This window comes from Muntiacus reevesi, chromosome 13 (assembly GCF_963930625.1).
Source record: "Muntiacus reevesi chromosome 13, mMunRee1.1, whole genome shotgun sequence".
NCBI classification, from domain to species: Eukaryota; Metazoa; Chordata; class Mammalia; order Artiodactyla; family Cervidae; genus Muntiacus; species Muntiacus reevesi.
Window position 1 is genome coordinate 7,889,456 of NC_089261.1, and position 17,221 is coordinate 7,906,676.

Sequence of the window (17,221 nt, forward strand, 5' to 3'; positions counted from 1 at the left end):
TGTCTACAGACTCACCAAGCGGGAGACGCGCGGCATCCAAGAAAGCACAGCTCACTCTTCCACTGAAAGCTCCCCCAGAGACAGGACGACGGCAAGCTCTCCCGGGAGGCTGTCTGGTCAGTTTCCCTCCTGCCCCATCTCTCCTCTCTTTCCCACTTGTACCCAGAGCCCCCGGTGAGGACAGGCAGAGATCTCCCCATCTCGGACTGAGTGCTAGCTGGTAAGTTGTTAGGGCTTGAATTGTGTTTCCCGCCCCTCACCTCCACCCCAGATACCCTCACCCCCAGTAGCTCAGAATGTGACTTTACGAGGGGATAAGCTCTCTGTACGGGTAATCAGTTAAAGTCAGGGTGAGGCCTACTATATATGACTGGTGTCCTCATAAAAGGAAGACATTGATACACAGAGATGGACACACACCCGAGGAAGATGGCCACGTACAAGCCAAGAGCGAGTCCTTTAAGATACTCTGAAGGAACCAGCCCTGCCAGCACCTTGATTTCAGACTTCTGGCCTCTAGAACTTCAAGACAGTGAGTCTCTGTTGTTTGGACCACCCAGTTGGAGGGGCTTTGTTACAGCAGACTAACATGTGGGGGATCCTAAGAGGACTTTCCTTTCTGATGAGAGCTGTGATGGGCTGCACTAGTCATCCTAGGAACAGAGACACGTAGGGTAGGGCGTGGAGTACATGCCACTGAGAACTTACGGAGCAGTGGCACTGGCTACCTGAAGGCAGGCATAAGCTAGTTCTGCTTTATCTCATAAGCTGCTTCCTCTCCTGGGACTTTTTATAAAGTAGAAGGGAGATTCACCGTGTGAAATGCCCAGCACCGTGGCCAGCACACAGTATGTGGTCAATAAGCATCGGCCTACAGCTTTAGTGTTACTGATACTGCGAGGACGCTTGGAAAAGCAGGTGTCCGGGCGGGAAGTGTGCCTGTGTGAGTGTAGTTTCTGGTACAAGTGCAGAGCTGTGTGTGGGCGGTAGGATGAGTACGTGAGGGGGTGTGCGGGGCGTGAGAGCAGATGTCACAGCCCGTGAATGCTGCTCAGGTGGACATCTGCAGGGATGCATATACGTCAGTGTCCCACGGGCACTCAGGCTGTCTGAGCTACCGACTAGTTCTGTGGTTCGTTCGTTTCTTCATTTATTTGTTCATCAGAATTTCTTGAATGCCCATACACACAATGGAGACACATAAATAGACAAGGGAAATAGGATAGAGGGAAGCAAGGGAATTAGAGAAGAATGAAGAAAGAGCATTTGTTTCAATTTGATGAGTTTGATGTATCAGGGAAGACTTCCTGGAGGAGGTGACACCTGAGGGCTGAACTTGGCCAAGTGAAGAGGATCAAGGCCACTGTGTGTAAATATGGAGGGACAGAAATGCCAGTATGCACCCAAAACTATAAACAGTTTGTGTTGGTTCCCTACTACCTCAAACTGCACCCCATCAACCCTCCAGAGTCCCAGGTAATACGATCATAGAATAGAGAGACAGCGCAGATTCCAAGGAGCCAACGCTTTATTGGGTACAGATCTAGCACGCTGGGAGCCCTACACCCCTCGGGATGTGCCGCGGCTGGGCCCCCTGGCCTCTCGAGGGCAGCCACACTGGCTGTGGACCTGGGGCCCCCAAAGAGGCCTGGCCAGTCTTTTCTCTCTCTCCGGACAGTTGCGGAATCGGGAAGTCTTCAAGGGCAGTGTGTCCCAGGAAGCTGGAAACAAATGCAGATCAGAGCTGAGAACTGGGGCCCGAGGAGTGTGTTCTGTTGTGTGGAAGGCCTGGAGCCCACATTCCCAGGTAGCGTTACAGAAGCAATGATGCCAGGAGGCATGAGCATGGAGCGGGAGGCAGAAGGGGAACAAGTGGAGGGCGCCCGAGACACAGATGTGGGAGGGCCACCACTTCTGAGTGCAGGTACCTGACACGCACCTCAGCTAGCGGGTGCTGACTCTGGGCTGGGGCCTTTCATTCGCGTCCCACTCACAGTGCTACTGAGGGTAGTTGGGGTCACTACTCCCATTTTCCAGCTGAGAACACAGACGCTCAGCAAGGTCTCATCATGTGGATGTTACAGGGAAGACCTGAGCTCTGGGGGCTGAGTGGTTCCGAATCCTATAACACACTTGCATCTCGGGCAACAGGGCTGTACTGTCAGCTCCCAACACCCGCGTGCAAGTCAAAGGTGGAGGAGGGTTTTAGGCAGGTGCTCCATTATCACAGAGAGCATTGCTGGAAGGGGAGAAGAGGAGCTGAGCTTTAAAAAGAAAAAAAAAAAAAATGGCAGAGACAAGATGTTCTGTGAGGACGACTGCTAAGGGCTGCTCCGCTTCTGGACGTGTGCCCTTTACTTGGCCTTTGAAACCGAGTTCTGTGTCCCCGAGAGCATAATAATGTAAATGAACATCAGATCTTTCCTTGGTAATTGAGAGCAGAGAGAGAGGCCATGTTAAGTCAAATTAATTTGCTCTGATACCATCCAAAGCCCATCTCCACAGTGGCTTTTTGATGGGCTGAGGGTGACTCCCGAAGTGGCAGGACGTGTGGCTCGTCTGGGTCCAGGAAGGAGGCAGGTGTGGGTTGAGCACCATGTGCGGCCACTCGACCACCTGAGCCTCTGGCCGCTGCAGTTCCGACGTTCAGTGACTCGGAGATGGCAACCGGGCTGTAGGCTGGCAGTGTGCCTGACCGCGGAGAGAGATGCTTACTCCTCCCGGCCGGCATGATGGGGCTTCCCATTTCAGTTGGGAACTGTGAATTCTGAAACACGCCCTGAGAGGGGCAGCGAGGGGCCAGCCTGGCCTCGGGGCAACGAGCACCAGACTGGGAGTCAGTGTGGCTGGGCTGCTGGCAGACTCACTGGGTGACCTTTATCTTGAGGTCTTCTCCCCCTTTTCCAAGAGCGAGGCTGGGGTCCATGAGTTCCAGCCCCCAGGGAGATGTATGATTCTGAGGTCTGCCTTGGTTTGCCCTTGATAGAGGCCACCCCTTTAAAGACCCAGCTCCGTCAGTGTGCCTCTGAGCCGACTCACAAAGAGGCCTGGAGCATACACCTAAGAAAAGACGACACCAACAAAAATGCGGACTCTGTGGAGTTTCGAGTCCCAGTTCTGCCTGGGTGAGTCTGTACAAGTGCCTTAACCTGTGTGATTCTGTCTGCCAACCTGCAGGACAGGGATGAATCATACTTACACTCTCGGGGGTACCGTGGGCACCAAATGACCACCTGATAAACAAACTCAACAGACGTGAGCCGCTGCTAGCAGTGAGGACGTCTTCCTGCCGCTGCTGGGAAGTGCCAGGATCGGGCGCAGACCGGGACCTCTGCACTTGTCCCCCCGCCCCTTCTCAGGCCCCAGTTTCTCTTTACACACTTAGTGCAAGAGCTGGACTTTGCTCATGTCAAGGCCTCTTCCCACCTCCCACCCGGGCTCTCCCCTCACTGTGTGGACAGACGGCTTCCCGGCTCACGCAGCACCAGGTGAACCGGGCGCTGGGAAGAGAACAAGTCAAGGGTGGGGAGACTTTAAGAGCCGGAGGCCACCTTACAGCATCTGCCCACCCCACCCCACCGGACCCTCAGGCTTCCTAGCTGCATTTTAAGGAGCAGAGAATCCAGTGGCTCCTAGGGAGGGCTTGTAAGTTGTGCCTCTATCAGCAACACTATTTGCATAAATAGTAACACAGTATTTCCTTGAAAACCTCTAAAACCCCTCCTCTCTAGAGAAATGAGTCACACCATTACCGGCAGTGGCAGCACCTGGTTGCGTCCAGGCTGTCCGGCTAAGTGGACCTCCTGGTTTCATCCCCCCGGAGGGCCGGCCCGCCTGTCACTGTTACCTGAGCTGGCTCCTACTTCTGCAGGTACTTCTTCATGATGCTCTCCACGTCCTCCTCTTTCCTTCCTGCGCCCGGCTCTCTGTTCTCGGGGGATGCCCGCTCACCACCGTCGCCCTCCAGCCTGGGGGCTCTCGGCCGACTCTTGATGCTGTCGGCGCTTTTGAAGGACACGATGGAGCTGGAGGAGGACGATGAGTCGGAGAGGTGAGCGGGGTCCTCCCTGGACTCCGGACTCCTTTTCAAAACGGTGCCGATCCCGGAGACAAAGCCCCGGGCGGGCTCTTCTGGCGCAAAGCGGACGCTCGAATGCTGTGAACTGTCTCGTCCATCTTTTGCCGCTCGGGCCAAGGACGTGGGCGTCTCGGGCTTCCGGATGGCCGGCAGGAAGTCATCGAAATCCACTTTGGTCTTGCGTTCGTAGTTAAGGCTTGGGACCTTCCAGCTGAATGGGTCGCTGCCCAGGGGGTCCCCCATCAGGTGCGCGAACTGGCGGTTCTGGAAGACGAGAGGCTCCTTGCCGAGGTCCGGACAGCCCGCGTCGTCCACCGAGGACTCCAGACAGCGCCTCCGCGGGCGCAGTGTGGGAGACGAGAGCAGGTCCCTGCGCGCGGCCCCCGGGGAGCTGGGCGTCCTCCACGAGCTGGGGCCCGACTCCAGGAGGGACTCGCAGGAGCTGAAGCGGGTCTTCAACTTCTCGGGGGGCGGACTGGGGCTCCCCACGCTCTGCGAGGAGATGCACTTGAGGCTGGTGGACCGTGGGAGACCGGCCGACACATCCAGGGGTGAGCCAGCCCCGGCTCTCAGCGCCAGGGCGCCCTCGTCGCTGCCCGCCCGGGCCCTCCTCAGCGTGGATGCCCCGGTGGTCTGGTAGATGGGGAGCGTGGGCCAGTCCTCCAGGCCCAGCGGCGACCCCCGCCCTCTTTGCGCTCTCTGCCTCCGGAGCCCTTCCACGAACTCCGACAGGGCTGCCGACGGGCTGGGCAGCTTGTCCCGCGGCAGCGGGGACGCATCTCCACTCTGGGAAGACGGGGAGGGCGGTGCACCCGGCCTCTCGGGGGCCTTTCTCTGGACGCCACACTCTTCGCCATCTCCGAAATGGCCGTACATTCCTCGGCGGCGGGAGAGCGGGGACATGGCCTTGTCCCCCGAGGTTCTGCTGCGGACATCCCGGGCCCCATCGCCGGCCTCCTGGTGGGTCCTGCGCCAAGAACAGAAGCATGGTCAGCGCACACTGTGCCAGCCCTACTATCCGTGCCATCGGTTCTGGAGCGCGGGCGCTAATTCTGTTTCACTTTGGAAACGCGTTCCCCCTTCCCCTTCGCGCTCTCCAACGAACCACGTGCTCTAATGGGCAAACTCCAGCCACAAGTGATTTCTCATTGCTTTCTGAAATGCAATTTCTGTCTATAATTAAACCCAGCTAAATACATTTGAACAGATTAAAACTGCAGCTCTGATGGATGACTTAGACGGACGACGCATCACACATGACATGAAGGACCTACCATCCCACAGCCTGCTAGGAAATAGGTAATTTGCTTTTTGAAGACTCAAGGGGGACCTACGGGAGGTTATTTTCTTATTTAGGGTCAAGCCCGGAGGACAACCCCACAGAGCAGAGCTCGGGAGGGCCAGTGACCCGAATATGCCTCTGAATGAGGTGCTGTAAGTCTCCCAACTGTTTCATGGAAGGAGGGTGGGCAGGGGAAAGGAAAAAAAAAGTTCCTTCAAAAGGGAAAAATTTACATGAAATCAACTTGAAACCAACACTATACAGGAGAGAGGACAGACGCCTTCTATTCTGGGACTGCTAGGCAGAGGCATTTTGCAGCTGCAGCCAACACTGCTTTGCCTCTGAGAAGTGGAAATCTTGGCAGTGAGACCAAATCACAGACTGTAAAGTGAAGGGCGGGCCTTAAAAGCCAGAGACTGGAGTCCATCAACCGGGCCTTTAACAAACAAAATCTATTTGTCCTCCCTGTAAGACAAACCACTTCCTTCTCACCCACCAGCAAAGTTGTAATTTACAAAAAGCAAGAAGGGGTGTGAAACGTCAGTGTGGGCCTAGGGTCAGTGTGGGCCTAGGGGCCGGGGCCAGGCTCGGCCTGAGGTGGGGGTGGGGTGTTGATGCAGGTCTCTGCCTGTGGCTCTGTCACCAGGAGAATGACTACAGAGGAGTCAGCTCCTACACATAAAGGCTGGAATCCTGGCACCTGGCTCCTCAAATAATGCTTAACAATTATGCTGAATGATTAATAATCAATAATCAATGGCTATTAATCATCAATAATTAGCCGTTAGTGCTCATTACGATTACTACTGATAACCTCTGGCTCTCTGGAGCCTCACCCCCCCCAGGGTGCCCCTGAAAGCCTCACGGGAGGTCCCAGAAGGATGGACAGGCCAGTGCACGGGTGGGAGACCCGGCGTCTCATCGCTCCCGGGAAAGGCTCCAACAAAAGCCACACCGTTTGCCCAGAGCAGCTGCTCCCCGCCCTTTCTTGCCCGTCACCTTCCATCTCCATCGCAGCTGGACGTGGCCAGGCAGGGAGCTGGAGCGCTGCGGTGTGATCACCTGCAGGGCTGTTTGTCAACATCATCCCTTTGGAGCCACTCCCCTCGTACACGGCAAGGTGGCACATTCACATCCCTCTCTCTCTCTCTCTCTCTCTCTCTCTCTCTCTTTTTAATAAACAGCTTGGAGCTGCCAGGGGCAGTGGGCTGCTGCAGAGCTGACAAAAGTCATTTCCGTCCTGTCTTGGCTCTGAAGGGAGGCAGGCGTGATGAATGTGTCCTGGGTGCTCGGTCTCCGCCGCCGCCTGCCACGTGGGCATGGCAGCACCTGGGGCACCTGCCACTGAATCTCCTGGGACTGTGCCATCCCACTGGCCCCAGCTCCCCTTGAGAGTGCAGCCTGTGTGTGTTGGTGCCCGAGCCCAGAGGACACAGGCTCACCTGGTGGGAACCAAGGGCGATATCCACAAAGCCACGTGGGACCCACCTGGCTGTCACTAGATGCTGATCTCAGAGCTCTGCCCAGGGGCCCAAGGGTCGGTGTCGTGGGGCTGGGGTAGGTGGGGTCCCACCTTCTGCAGTGGTCTGGCTGGTGCCTCCAGAGCCTCAGCTGGTGGGCTTCAAACTAGAACACAGGCCCAGTAGTGTAGACTTCGGTGGGCGTGGGGAGGGGGGTGGGGACGGGGCGAAGAGTACGAGTGAGGGTAGAGAGAGAAGGGATGGAGGGGAGATGGGGAGGGGCGGCAGGAGAAGGAAAGACGCCTCGTCTTGGCTGAGTGCTGCCTCCTGGGTTTAGCATTCAGAAATTCACCCCGTCTCTGCAGCATCTTTTTCTACTTCCTGTCTGCTCTGCCACTCCAAGGGAGAAGTGTGTTGTGTCCCTCCTTTCTGTGTGGGGACCACAGAACTGGATCTGAATTCACACGCCCTCTTGCAGGTGTCAGGGTGAGAGTCCTAGCTCTGCTGCCTGGGGCGGGGTGATACTCTCTGTTCCTGCCCTGGCTCTGGACACTTCAGACACACCCTGGGAAGACTCATTTCCCCCCAGCTGTCCTCCTGGGACAACTCAGCTCAGATGGAGCAACCTTCCACCGGCATCGCATGATGGATGGATGGCGGCTAATCAAGATATCACTGTGCCCGCCTCCCACAGCCTTGGCCAGGGCAAGAGGTGATGGATAGGAGGTGCTCTGAGCCACTGGGAGACGGGTGTGGACACGAGCTGGACGGGGCACTGTGATCTCTAAGAAGGGACTCCAGAAACATGGTGGGAACTTCTGCACCTGCCCCTTGGTCTGTCCAAAGAGGAAGAGGCTTCTCACATACCTGCCTGATAAGGAGCCAGCAGGCAGGTTCTTGGCCCTCCAGCTGCATGGGGGCCAGGCTGGGTCCCTAATGGTTGCCCCTGGCCAAGCACCTACTGTGTGCCAGGTGCTGTGCAAATGGATACAGTTCAGAACAAGCAGATGGGCCACCTGCCTGCATGGAGCTGACCACCACGTCCATTGTAACCCTGGGGGTAGCGGTTGTGGCTCTGGGCACAGTGAGGCGGAGTGGCCACGGCAAGCACACACAGTTGGGAGTGGCAGAGATGGGGTTCCAACCCCTCGGCAGGCAGCACCCTTCTCTGGGAACTTCCTCTGGACTCTACTGTGATACAGACTTAACACTGTCTCTTTGACGTCACCTTGCCCAGGTAACATTTGTCCCTTGGAGTCTAGTTTGCTTCTGCCACCCACTGGCCTTGGGACAGTCACCTAACTTCTCTAGGCTTCAGTTTCTTCAGCTGTGTGATGGGAGGAAACCAGGTCAACCTGGCAATGATGCAGAAATAAGAACTACAGGAGGATAAGTGTTTTTGTCTGTTGCATTCACTACTTTACCCCTGTGCCTAGAACAGGGTCCTGACACACAGTAGGTGTTCAATAAACATATGTTCAGTGAATGAGTGATGTGGCAGTGCTCTGGCCCATAGGAGGTGCTCACGAAGTATGGGCACACAGTAGGCATCTTATGAATGTCAATTAAGTGCACTGATGAACAAAACAGTATATGTGAACACTGGAGCTCTGTAGTATCGTTTGAGGCTGGAGTCTGATTCATCCAATTCCATCTGTCTTTCTCAAGACTTCTTTGGTTGTTTGAGGTCTTTTTGTGTTTCCATATAAATTAAAATTTTTTTGCTCTAGTTCTGTGACAAACGCCACTGGGAGTCTGATAGGGAGTGCAATGAATCTGTGGATTGCCTTGGGTGGTATAGTCATTTTGACAATATTGACTCTTCCAGTCCAAGAACATGATATATCTTTCCATCTGTTTGTGTTTCCTTCAATTTCTTTCATCAGCAGGTCATAGTTTTCAGAGTAGAGGGCTTATGTCTCCTTAGGTAGGTTCATTGCTAGGTACTTCATTCCTTTTGATGTGATGGTAAATGGGATTGTTCCCTTAATTTCTCTTTCTCATCTTTTGTTGTCAGTGTATAGGAATGCAAGAGATTTCTGGGTGTTAATTTTGTATCCTGCAAGTTTACTGAATTCATTGATAAAGTCTAGTAGTTTTCTGGTAGCGTCTGTAGGATTTTCCACGTATAGTATCATGCCATCTGCAAACATTGACAGTTTCACTTCTTCTTTTCCAGTTTGGATTCCTTTTTATTTCTTTTCCTGTAAGTATTGGTGACTCAAATTTATGAAGGCTTATTAGAAAAGTCAGGATATGATCATGCAAAAATGCTGGAATTTCTACTCTTTGTAACCCGGGAGGCTAGGAATCCAGGCTTTGGGAAGCAGACTCATGGGTTCAGATCTTGGCTCTGTCCCTCCCTTGCCATGTACCCTGTGAAGCCTGGCTGTGAGGGTGGGCACCATGACCCTGCCGAACTTCAGAGATGATGGACATCATTGGGACAGTCAGTACAACTGAGCAATGCCCACAGACGCCTCTGCCTGCCCCCAGCTCTTCATGGGAGGTGGGCCCTGGTGCAACTGAACTTGCATGCACTTCCCATTCATTTCAAAACTTACTACTCATGAATACATGCCTAACATCCTCATGATTGCTTTTCAGTTAATGGCCCCTCCCATCAGGGCTACAGAAGGCCCTGGACTGAGGGCAGATGTTCAAGAATAAGCAATTCCTGGGACTTCCCTAGTGGTCCAGTGGCTAAGAATCCACCCCGCAATGCAGGAGATGGGGTTCAATCCCTGGGTGGGGAATGAAGATCCCACGTGCTATGGAGCTGCAAAGCCCATGCGTCACAACAAAAGATCCTGCACGACCCAACCCACGAGCTGCAACTCAGGCCTGACACAGCCACATAAATATATATATATTTAAAAATTATTTTAAAAAAGAATAAGCAGTTCCTATGTCCGAGCCTGCTCTGAGTAGCACAGGAAAGGGGTGAGGCTACTCAGGTCTGTTCAACCTCAGAGCTAGCCAGCTGCTGAGACACGGGTCTGGTTCAGGCCACACCTTCCCCTGCCAGGCCGTCCTGTGACCACAGCTCCCTTGTTCCTCCTCTGGTGCCAACCATGGAGGAGATGCTCCAGGAACACTGGGTGAAGAATAAAAAGGCATATCCTTTCATCTCGTCAGGATCTGGATGATCAGCCCACCTTGCAGATGAGGAAACTGAGGCTCACCGGGGAGAAGCTATCTGCTCGAGGCTCATGCTGCTCAGTGGCAGAGCCGGGATCTGAACAGGGTTGGCCAGATCTGACACCCTTGCTCTGCCCTTCACAACATCACACGCCCTGGGCGTAGAAAGCTAGGAGGAAACTGCAAGCAGCTGAACTCATATCTACACACATACACTGTTCAAAATCTACTGAGATACAGTGACCAAACATCATGAGGCTCAAGTCAGGGAGATGCTGGCTTCACTGGTGTTAGAACAATCACACAGCAAAAATCAGACTCTCCAGGTCTGAGCCGGAGCAGAGCCTGGGCCAGCAGTAGCTACAGGAAACTCAATACAGATTTAATGACCCCATGAATCATCCCCAGAGACATAGTGTCACCCCCATTCTTCATTCACACCCTGAAATTAAAGAGGAAATTAAAAATGTATTGATGTTCTTTAACAGTGAGGCCTGGATGGGAAACCAGATGTCCTTTGAAGATGGCCTGAAGGTTCCGTAATCGAGTCCCACATAGAAACTGATGGTTTCTAAGAGAAGCCGGCACGGCGCTCAGACCGTGCCTGACATGGCAGAAAAGTCGACACATTTATTAGGCCCCTACAGTGTGCATGGGAATTCTGCATCACAGGAGTATGTTGTGCCTTTAGGCTTTGCAGACGTTATTCGATTTTCTTTCCATGACAGCCCTCTAAGTCAGCTACTAATAACCTTCCTATTTCACAAATGGGCTCAAGAAGGATGAGCAAGTTGTCACAGAGCAAATGGGAGAATGTGGATTTGAATCCAGCTTGGGGAACACGAGTCCTGACTGCTGTGCCCTACTGTTCATTACTATTGACTGTTTGTTTCACAGAGGGGGAAACTGAGGGTCAGAGAGGCAGATGGAGAGGAAGGAGCAGAGCTGAGGCTCCTACCTTGATCTGACTGACTCTATACGACATTCAGCTAAGCTCCTCACAGGAGAGGACAGGCTGCCTTAGCCTTTCAGAGCCATACTGAAGGGTGGATGCTGCATCAACCCTTGAAGAAGGGTCAGCAGTACAAGAAGCTCCAGGAACACCGTGAAGTGTGGACTGGAAATGCTACAGGAGGCTGGCAAGTGACGGGGAGGGCCCGGGGCTGGAGGACACAGCCTTTCTGGAGGTGGGGTGCAGTCAGGCTTTCAGAAGAGGGTAGGATCTGGGTGGGGGTGACGCTGAGGAAGACAATCCAAGGAGAAGAAAGTCCCTCCTACCAGCTAGTAGCTTGTTCACTGGTTTCTGCAAAACCCTGGACAAGTAGGGCTAGTGTCTACATTTCATAGGCAGAGGCACGAAGGCTTAGAAAGCCCCTCGGCTGAAAGGGAAGATTGAAAAAAAAAGCCTGAGCCCGAAGAATTGATGTCTTGGAACTGTGGTGCTGGAGAAGACTCTTGAGAGTCCCCTGGACAGCACGGAGATTGAACCAGTCAATCCTAGAGGAAAGCAACCCTGAATATTCACTGGAAGGACTGACGCTGAAGCTGAAGCTCCCATACTTTGGTCACCTGATGTGAAGAGCCGACTCATTTGAAAAGACCCTGATGCTGGGAAAGACTGAGGGCAGGAGGAGGAGGGGACGACAGAGGATGAGATGGTTGGATGGCATCACTGACTCAATGGACATAAGTTTGAGCAAACTCCGGGAGATGGTGAAGGACAGGGAAGCCTGGCGTGCTACAGTCCATGGGGTCACAAAGAGTCGGATGCGACTGAGCAACTGAGCAACTGAACAACGAGAAGCAAGGAGGATGCCATGGGTGTGGAACACTGAAGGAGACCTTGAGAGCAAGCAGAAGAGATGTGGAATACGCTGTAGAGAGGTCCTCAACCTGGTTATTTCTGGCCTGAAGGTGCAGAGACTTGAGTCGGGAAACAGACTCTGTAAATACACTGTATTCCTTATAGTAGAATGTTTTTATGAGACAAGACAATGCTTAAGCTTTGCTTGCCATTTTCTCTGATCTGAAGCAGGTGCTGAGTCCTTGACACTTAAAAGTGTCAAGTCTGGTGGACTGCCCTCAATGGACACCTGCCTGTGCATCTCCTGCCGGTGGACAGAATCTGCCACGTCTTACCCGCATGTTCTTACTGGCCAACCAGGTACTGGAACCCGGAAGTTTTGAACAGAGCTGCCATCAGAATCAGGCTTGACTTTCTACAGAAAAACAGTCTGTTTCAATGGGAGTGGGGCAGTAGGGGAACCATTCTGGTTTAAAAGAGACTAAAGGCTGGGACTCCGCTGGCGGTTAAGACTGTGTGTGTGTGTGTGTGTCCACTGCAGAGGACATGGGTTCAATTCCTGGTCAAGGAACTAAGATCCCACATGCCACGTGGTGCCACCAACAAAAAAGAAAGAAAAAAGGCTAATGGAAGATGTTAACAAGAGGAGAAACTGAGGGTAGAAAGACAGGGAAGGGGTGGATGTAGGTGCTCTGTTCTTTCAGCTCAACTTTTCTGTAAGTCTAAACTTCCTCTAAAATATAAAGTCTGTTTTTCTTTTTTGTAAAAAAAGAAGAGAGAGAGACCCAAAGAAACAAAACAACATAATACAATGAGGATCCTTAACAGGAGCCTTCTTTTTAAAAAACTATAGTGAGGGGACTTCCCTGGTGGTGCTGTGGCTAAGACTCCATGCTCCCAATGCAGGGGGCCTGGGATTCTATCCCTCATCAGGAAACTAGATCCCACATGCTCCAACTAAGGGTTCACATGTGGCAACTAAAACCCAGTGCAGCCAAATAAATACATTTTTAAGGAACTTAAAGTACAGTGATACAACCTCAGAACAACTGGGTTCAGAACAATGTTGGGATCTTGGAGGATACTGTGGATTTGTTCATTTTCTTAGCGTTGAAAATGGTGCAGCAGTTTGGAAAAGTCCTTCTTTGTAGGATAAAGCCGTGAAATTACTTTAAGGACAACTGGTATGATGTTTTCAAATTACTTTCATAGTGGTGGGGATAAAATATGTGTTTCGATATAGACAGAAGTAGAGAGGAAGGTAAAGATAGAAATAAAATCAATATTAAAAAAAATTATCAAATTAAGGTAGAGGCTAGCAGAGCTGACAGTGCCCAGTCCCCTTCATTGTTTAAAAAAGAAGGAAGAAAGAAAGGAGCAGGGGGGAGGGGCGATAGGAAGGGACACTTTACCGATGATTCTATTATCAATTTAAAAAAACCAAAAAGCAAATATTTGTGCTTGACTGTCAATGTTCAGCCCAAGCACAGCCGCCTCCAGAAGTCTGTGCCCACCTCCCAGGCTGGGCTGGGGTCTCCTCTGGTCCTCAGAGCCCCTGTGTTTTCCTGTCCTCCGTCCTGTAACCGTTTGCTTACTTGTTTACAACTCTCGACAAGACTGTTAATTCTGAACTAGACTGTTTTTCTCCCCTGAATTCCCAGGATCTAGAAGAGTCCATCAAGGGAAGTTCGTGGAATGGGAAGAATGAAGGACTGGAGAAATAGAAGGATGAGAATGAAGAAAACAAGGGACAAAAGGCTCCATCTGCCTCACCTGGCAGGTTCATTCAGGCCCCGGCAGCCCCACTTATGGGTCAGTCAAAGCCGCTTCTCTGGGCTTAAAACCAAGAGATTCAAAACCAACTTCCAGTGCACAATCTAGAGGGCATTCTTCCTATGCTGAAACCCAATCCAAAGCCTGATCTTGCTTCTCCGGAATTTCATCCTCTTCAGAACTGAGAGGGAGCTGGAACCACATTTCCTTCCTGGAGAGACAGATGCAGAGGGCCTCCTGGGTCACAGTCTGAGACCTCAGAGCACCGGCTCTCAGACCTCAGCCTGCCCTTCAGACACAACCTCTACGATGTCCTCAAAGAACACACGGGCTGTGAAAAGTGATCAGGTTGGATCAGAGAGTCAACTTGGGTTCAACACAGTTAATTGAATTCACAGTGCTTTCTTTTGGTTTCCAGGCACAGGCAATGCCTCTGCTGTGTACCATACAATGGCAGTAACCACGGTCTCTGACTTTCAGCAGCACCCAGGTTCATCATAAATGCAGCTTTAAGTGAATGGAAGTTATCTGTCCATCCACCCCTCCTCCTTGCCGTTCAGAACCTTCTGTGGAGTGCTACGATGCCAGCTCCTGCTGACAGTGAGGTGAAGGACCCTTGTGTTCAAGCAGCTGATACTTAAGAGGGAAAGGAGTTGACCAGCGCATGAGTAGAGGGAAGTATGAATGACCCTTCATGTCTTTCTGGGTCAGACACCAAGGAAGAAATATTTACTGAGTAAAAGGAGTAGAAAAGTCTGATTTTAGCAGATCACATCTGATTCTGGATGCGATCGCCCAGCTTCTATGAGAGAAAACCTCCTCAGAAGAAACAGAAAAGCTACATTTAAGCATAAAGGCATCAGAGGGCTCAAACAATGGCCCTATCTAACACGGACTCTAACACAGAGCAGAAGTGAAAGTGGTGGTCGTCCTTGAGTAAGGAGGAGGTCATGATTGCAACGGATACCGGAAGGTGTCAGGGCACTAGCCATGGGCTGGTTTTGATTTGGGTAGTAATTATTAAGGTGCGACCAAGTTTTAAAAATTTTATACAGACACAGTTTTATGTATGTTTGCATAGACTGGCTTAATGAAAGTTTAGCTCAGAGAACCACAGATTCTACAAGAATGTTCTGAACAGTCAATGATCAAGCCAAACGGTTTTACACCAACTTGCATCTAACTTAGGTGAGCCTCAAAATTCCTGAAGGATTCGCAGATCTACCAAAAACCCAGAGCTCTAGACCGAAAATACCCCTCCTTCCCACGGAAGCCTGTCCAAGAGTGACGCTGGCTCCAAGCATGAACCCCAGACAGACACGGACTTCTGCTCCTCACTTGCTCAGGCCTTGGGTCCACGGATAGTATGTTCGCATTGAACATTTCCACATCTTACCCGCTAATCTTCTTAATGCTGATAAAACTGAAAAGCACTCTTTTGTCCCAGGAAGACATAAAACCATTTTCATGAGCGACTCATTCATTAAGTACATTCAGGATGGATTAAAGTGATCCTGAGCGCAGGTTCTAAGAACACAGAGACCAGTAAATAAATGTGCTATTGAAATAAGATTAGCAGTCAATGCTTAACCTACTTTGAGAACAAGCTGTTTTCAATGCCAAGTAGCCTCCATTCACATTTACATAATTAATGAACTAATTACAAACGAGTCTTATCTAATCATTTAAGCAGGTCTCACGTGACCCAGCCTTGGCCCCACTTCTGCAGTAGAGTAATTGCACTTCCTTGAGAGTAATACAACTTTATTTTAAAACAATACCCTATAATTTAGACCTTTTTACTGACTCAAGCCAGCCGTATCCCACATAAAAATCAGTGGGGGCTGATCAAAGGAGGATGGTGGTGTCTAAATTTATTGCTTTTAAGCGAAGAACCACAAGCCAAGAGTATGGGACTGCAAATGTTTACAGAAAGCACATTTTTTCCCTGAAAAAGGAAAAGTCGTAATGCTGCCTTTTAGCCAAACGAAAAGCAGTTGTGTTAAATCGGTACCAAAGCAAATGATACATACAACAGTAATTAGCTAAGATTACACAGTAATTAAAATCACGATGATTATGTGAGTGAGAATAATTTATACAATAATCTCCACGCTCACACTGCAATATGGTACTAGTCCAATAGCAACAGAGCAGAGCCATGTTTGGTGATAAATTCAAATCACAGCATCTCTAATTACGTGGTGATAGATCGCGGTCACTGAGATTTAGGGATAAACAGTCTCTGACCAGGACACACACGGCTCTGTTTGGACGTCCCAAGGCCACCAAATGGGGATCCCAAACGCTGGAACCCTTCCCTCTTCCCCCCACAGGCAGCCCCAGACCCTCAGGCTGCCCCACTGTTTTCCACTCATCCTGGTTCCACGCTGCCAACAACCTGCTCTGTTGCTCTGTGACACGACAGTAAACTCATCTGGCAGAGCCACCCTTGGCCAAAGACAGTCATAAACAATATGCAAAGTTTCTTTTAAAAGGGCATGGCTGTGATCCAACAAAACTTTTACAAAAGCAGGTCAAGGGCCAGATTTTTTTTTTTTTTACTGTGTGCAGTCGTTGGCTGACTCCTGCTGTGGGTGATAGGAAGCCACGGGAACCAGATTTTCATTTCAGGGGCTGGAGAGCAGAGCAGGGACTAGAGGAGCGTAGGGTTGGAAGGGCTTTGCCAGGGTCTCGGGCAGAAGTGACGGTGGCCTGGCTTCAAGGTGTTGACAGTGAGGATGGAGAGAAGAAGGTCAAGAGTATTTGCCCGAAGCGCGGAGGTGCAGAATAAACAATATTTAGGGATCAGCGGACGACGGGGATGAGCGAGAGGGATGAGAGCCTCAGAGGGGTGGAGGGCTCCAGCCTGGGGGACTGGTGACAGGACCTCCATGTGATTCTGATGACACTGGTGGGGGAGAGGGAGGAGGCTCCCCTCGGACACACAGCGTTCAGATACCACAGAGAGAGCCAGGGGGCCAGCTTCTGAACTGCAGGCAGTTACACATGATATACACGTTTGCGACTTGGGAGAACATGAGTTGGAGGGCTAGATTTGGGGGTCACCCGTTTACAGTGAGGGGGTTAAAATCACAGGAGGATTGCCTGGGACCCGGTAGGCAGAAAAACAGGTGAGAGCAGCACCCTGGGATCCCCAGCAGATGGGGGGAGGGGCTGGGGTGGGAAGGAAAAAAACAGACAAGAGAAGTTTGGGGAGTGCCAAGGAGCAGAAACACTTCTCTAGTGGCTCAGCAGTAGACAATCTGCCTTCAATGCAGGAGATGCAGGTTGGATCCCTGGGTCGGGAAGATCCCCAGAGAAGGGAATGGCAACCCACTCCAGTATTCTTGCCTGGGTAATCCCATGGACAGAGGAGCCTGGTGGGCTACAGTGCATGGGGTCGCAAAGAGTGGGACACGACAGAATGACTGAACAGTAACAACAAAAGGAGCAGAAACAGCTAAAAGGCCAGGTGGGCAGGGGGTTCCAAGAAACGTCTAATGGGCCAGTGCAGCAGAGAAGTCCAGGAAAAGATCAAGACTGGAGTACATCCTTTGGGAAGCTGCTGACATGCTGAGAAATGTTTCAGTGGTGGCGCTGGGCTCTGGGCTGGAGGAAACGGAGGCAGAAATGGGAGGGGAGTGAAGGCGCTGTGTGGACACCCCACTCTGGAGAAGCCT

At 51.5% G+C, this 17,221-nt stretch overlaps 1 protein-coding gene across 5 annotated transcripts in view; it reads right to left on the minus strand.

The window, feature by feature from the left end:
* Positions 1–1,506: 1,506 nt before the first annotated feature.
* MYO18B (myosin XVIIIB) overlaps positions 1,507–17,221 on the minus strand; it is a 222,152-nt gene continuing 206,437 nt past the window's right edge. For 4 of the 5 annotated variants that reach the window (XM_065904351.1, XM_065904348.1, XM_065904349.1 and 1 more), the window contains 2 exons: positions 3,848–5,045; positions 1,507–1,721 (listed from right to left, as the gene is read on the minus strand). In XM_065904351.1, the coding sequence (XP_065760423.1) occupies positions 3,860–5,045 (1,186 nt within the window). In that variant the 3' untranslated portion in view covers positions 1,507–1,721; positions 3,848–3,859. Of the gene's footprint in view, positions 3,061–3,847; positions 5,046–17,221 lie in introns of all 5 variants that reach the window. The other variant, XM_065904350.1, reaches the window with a different exon arrangement.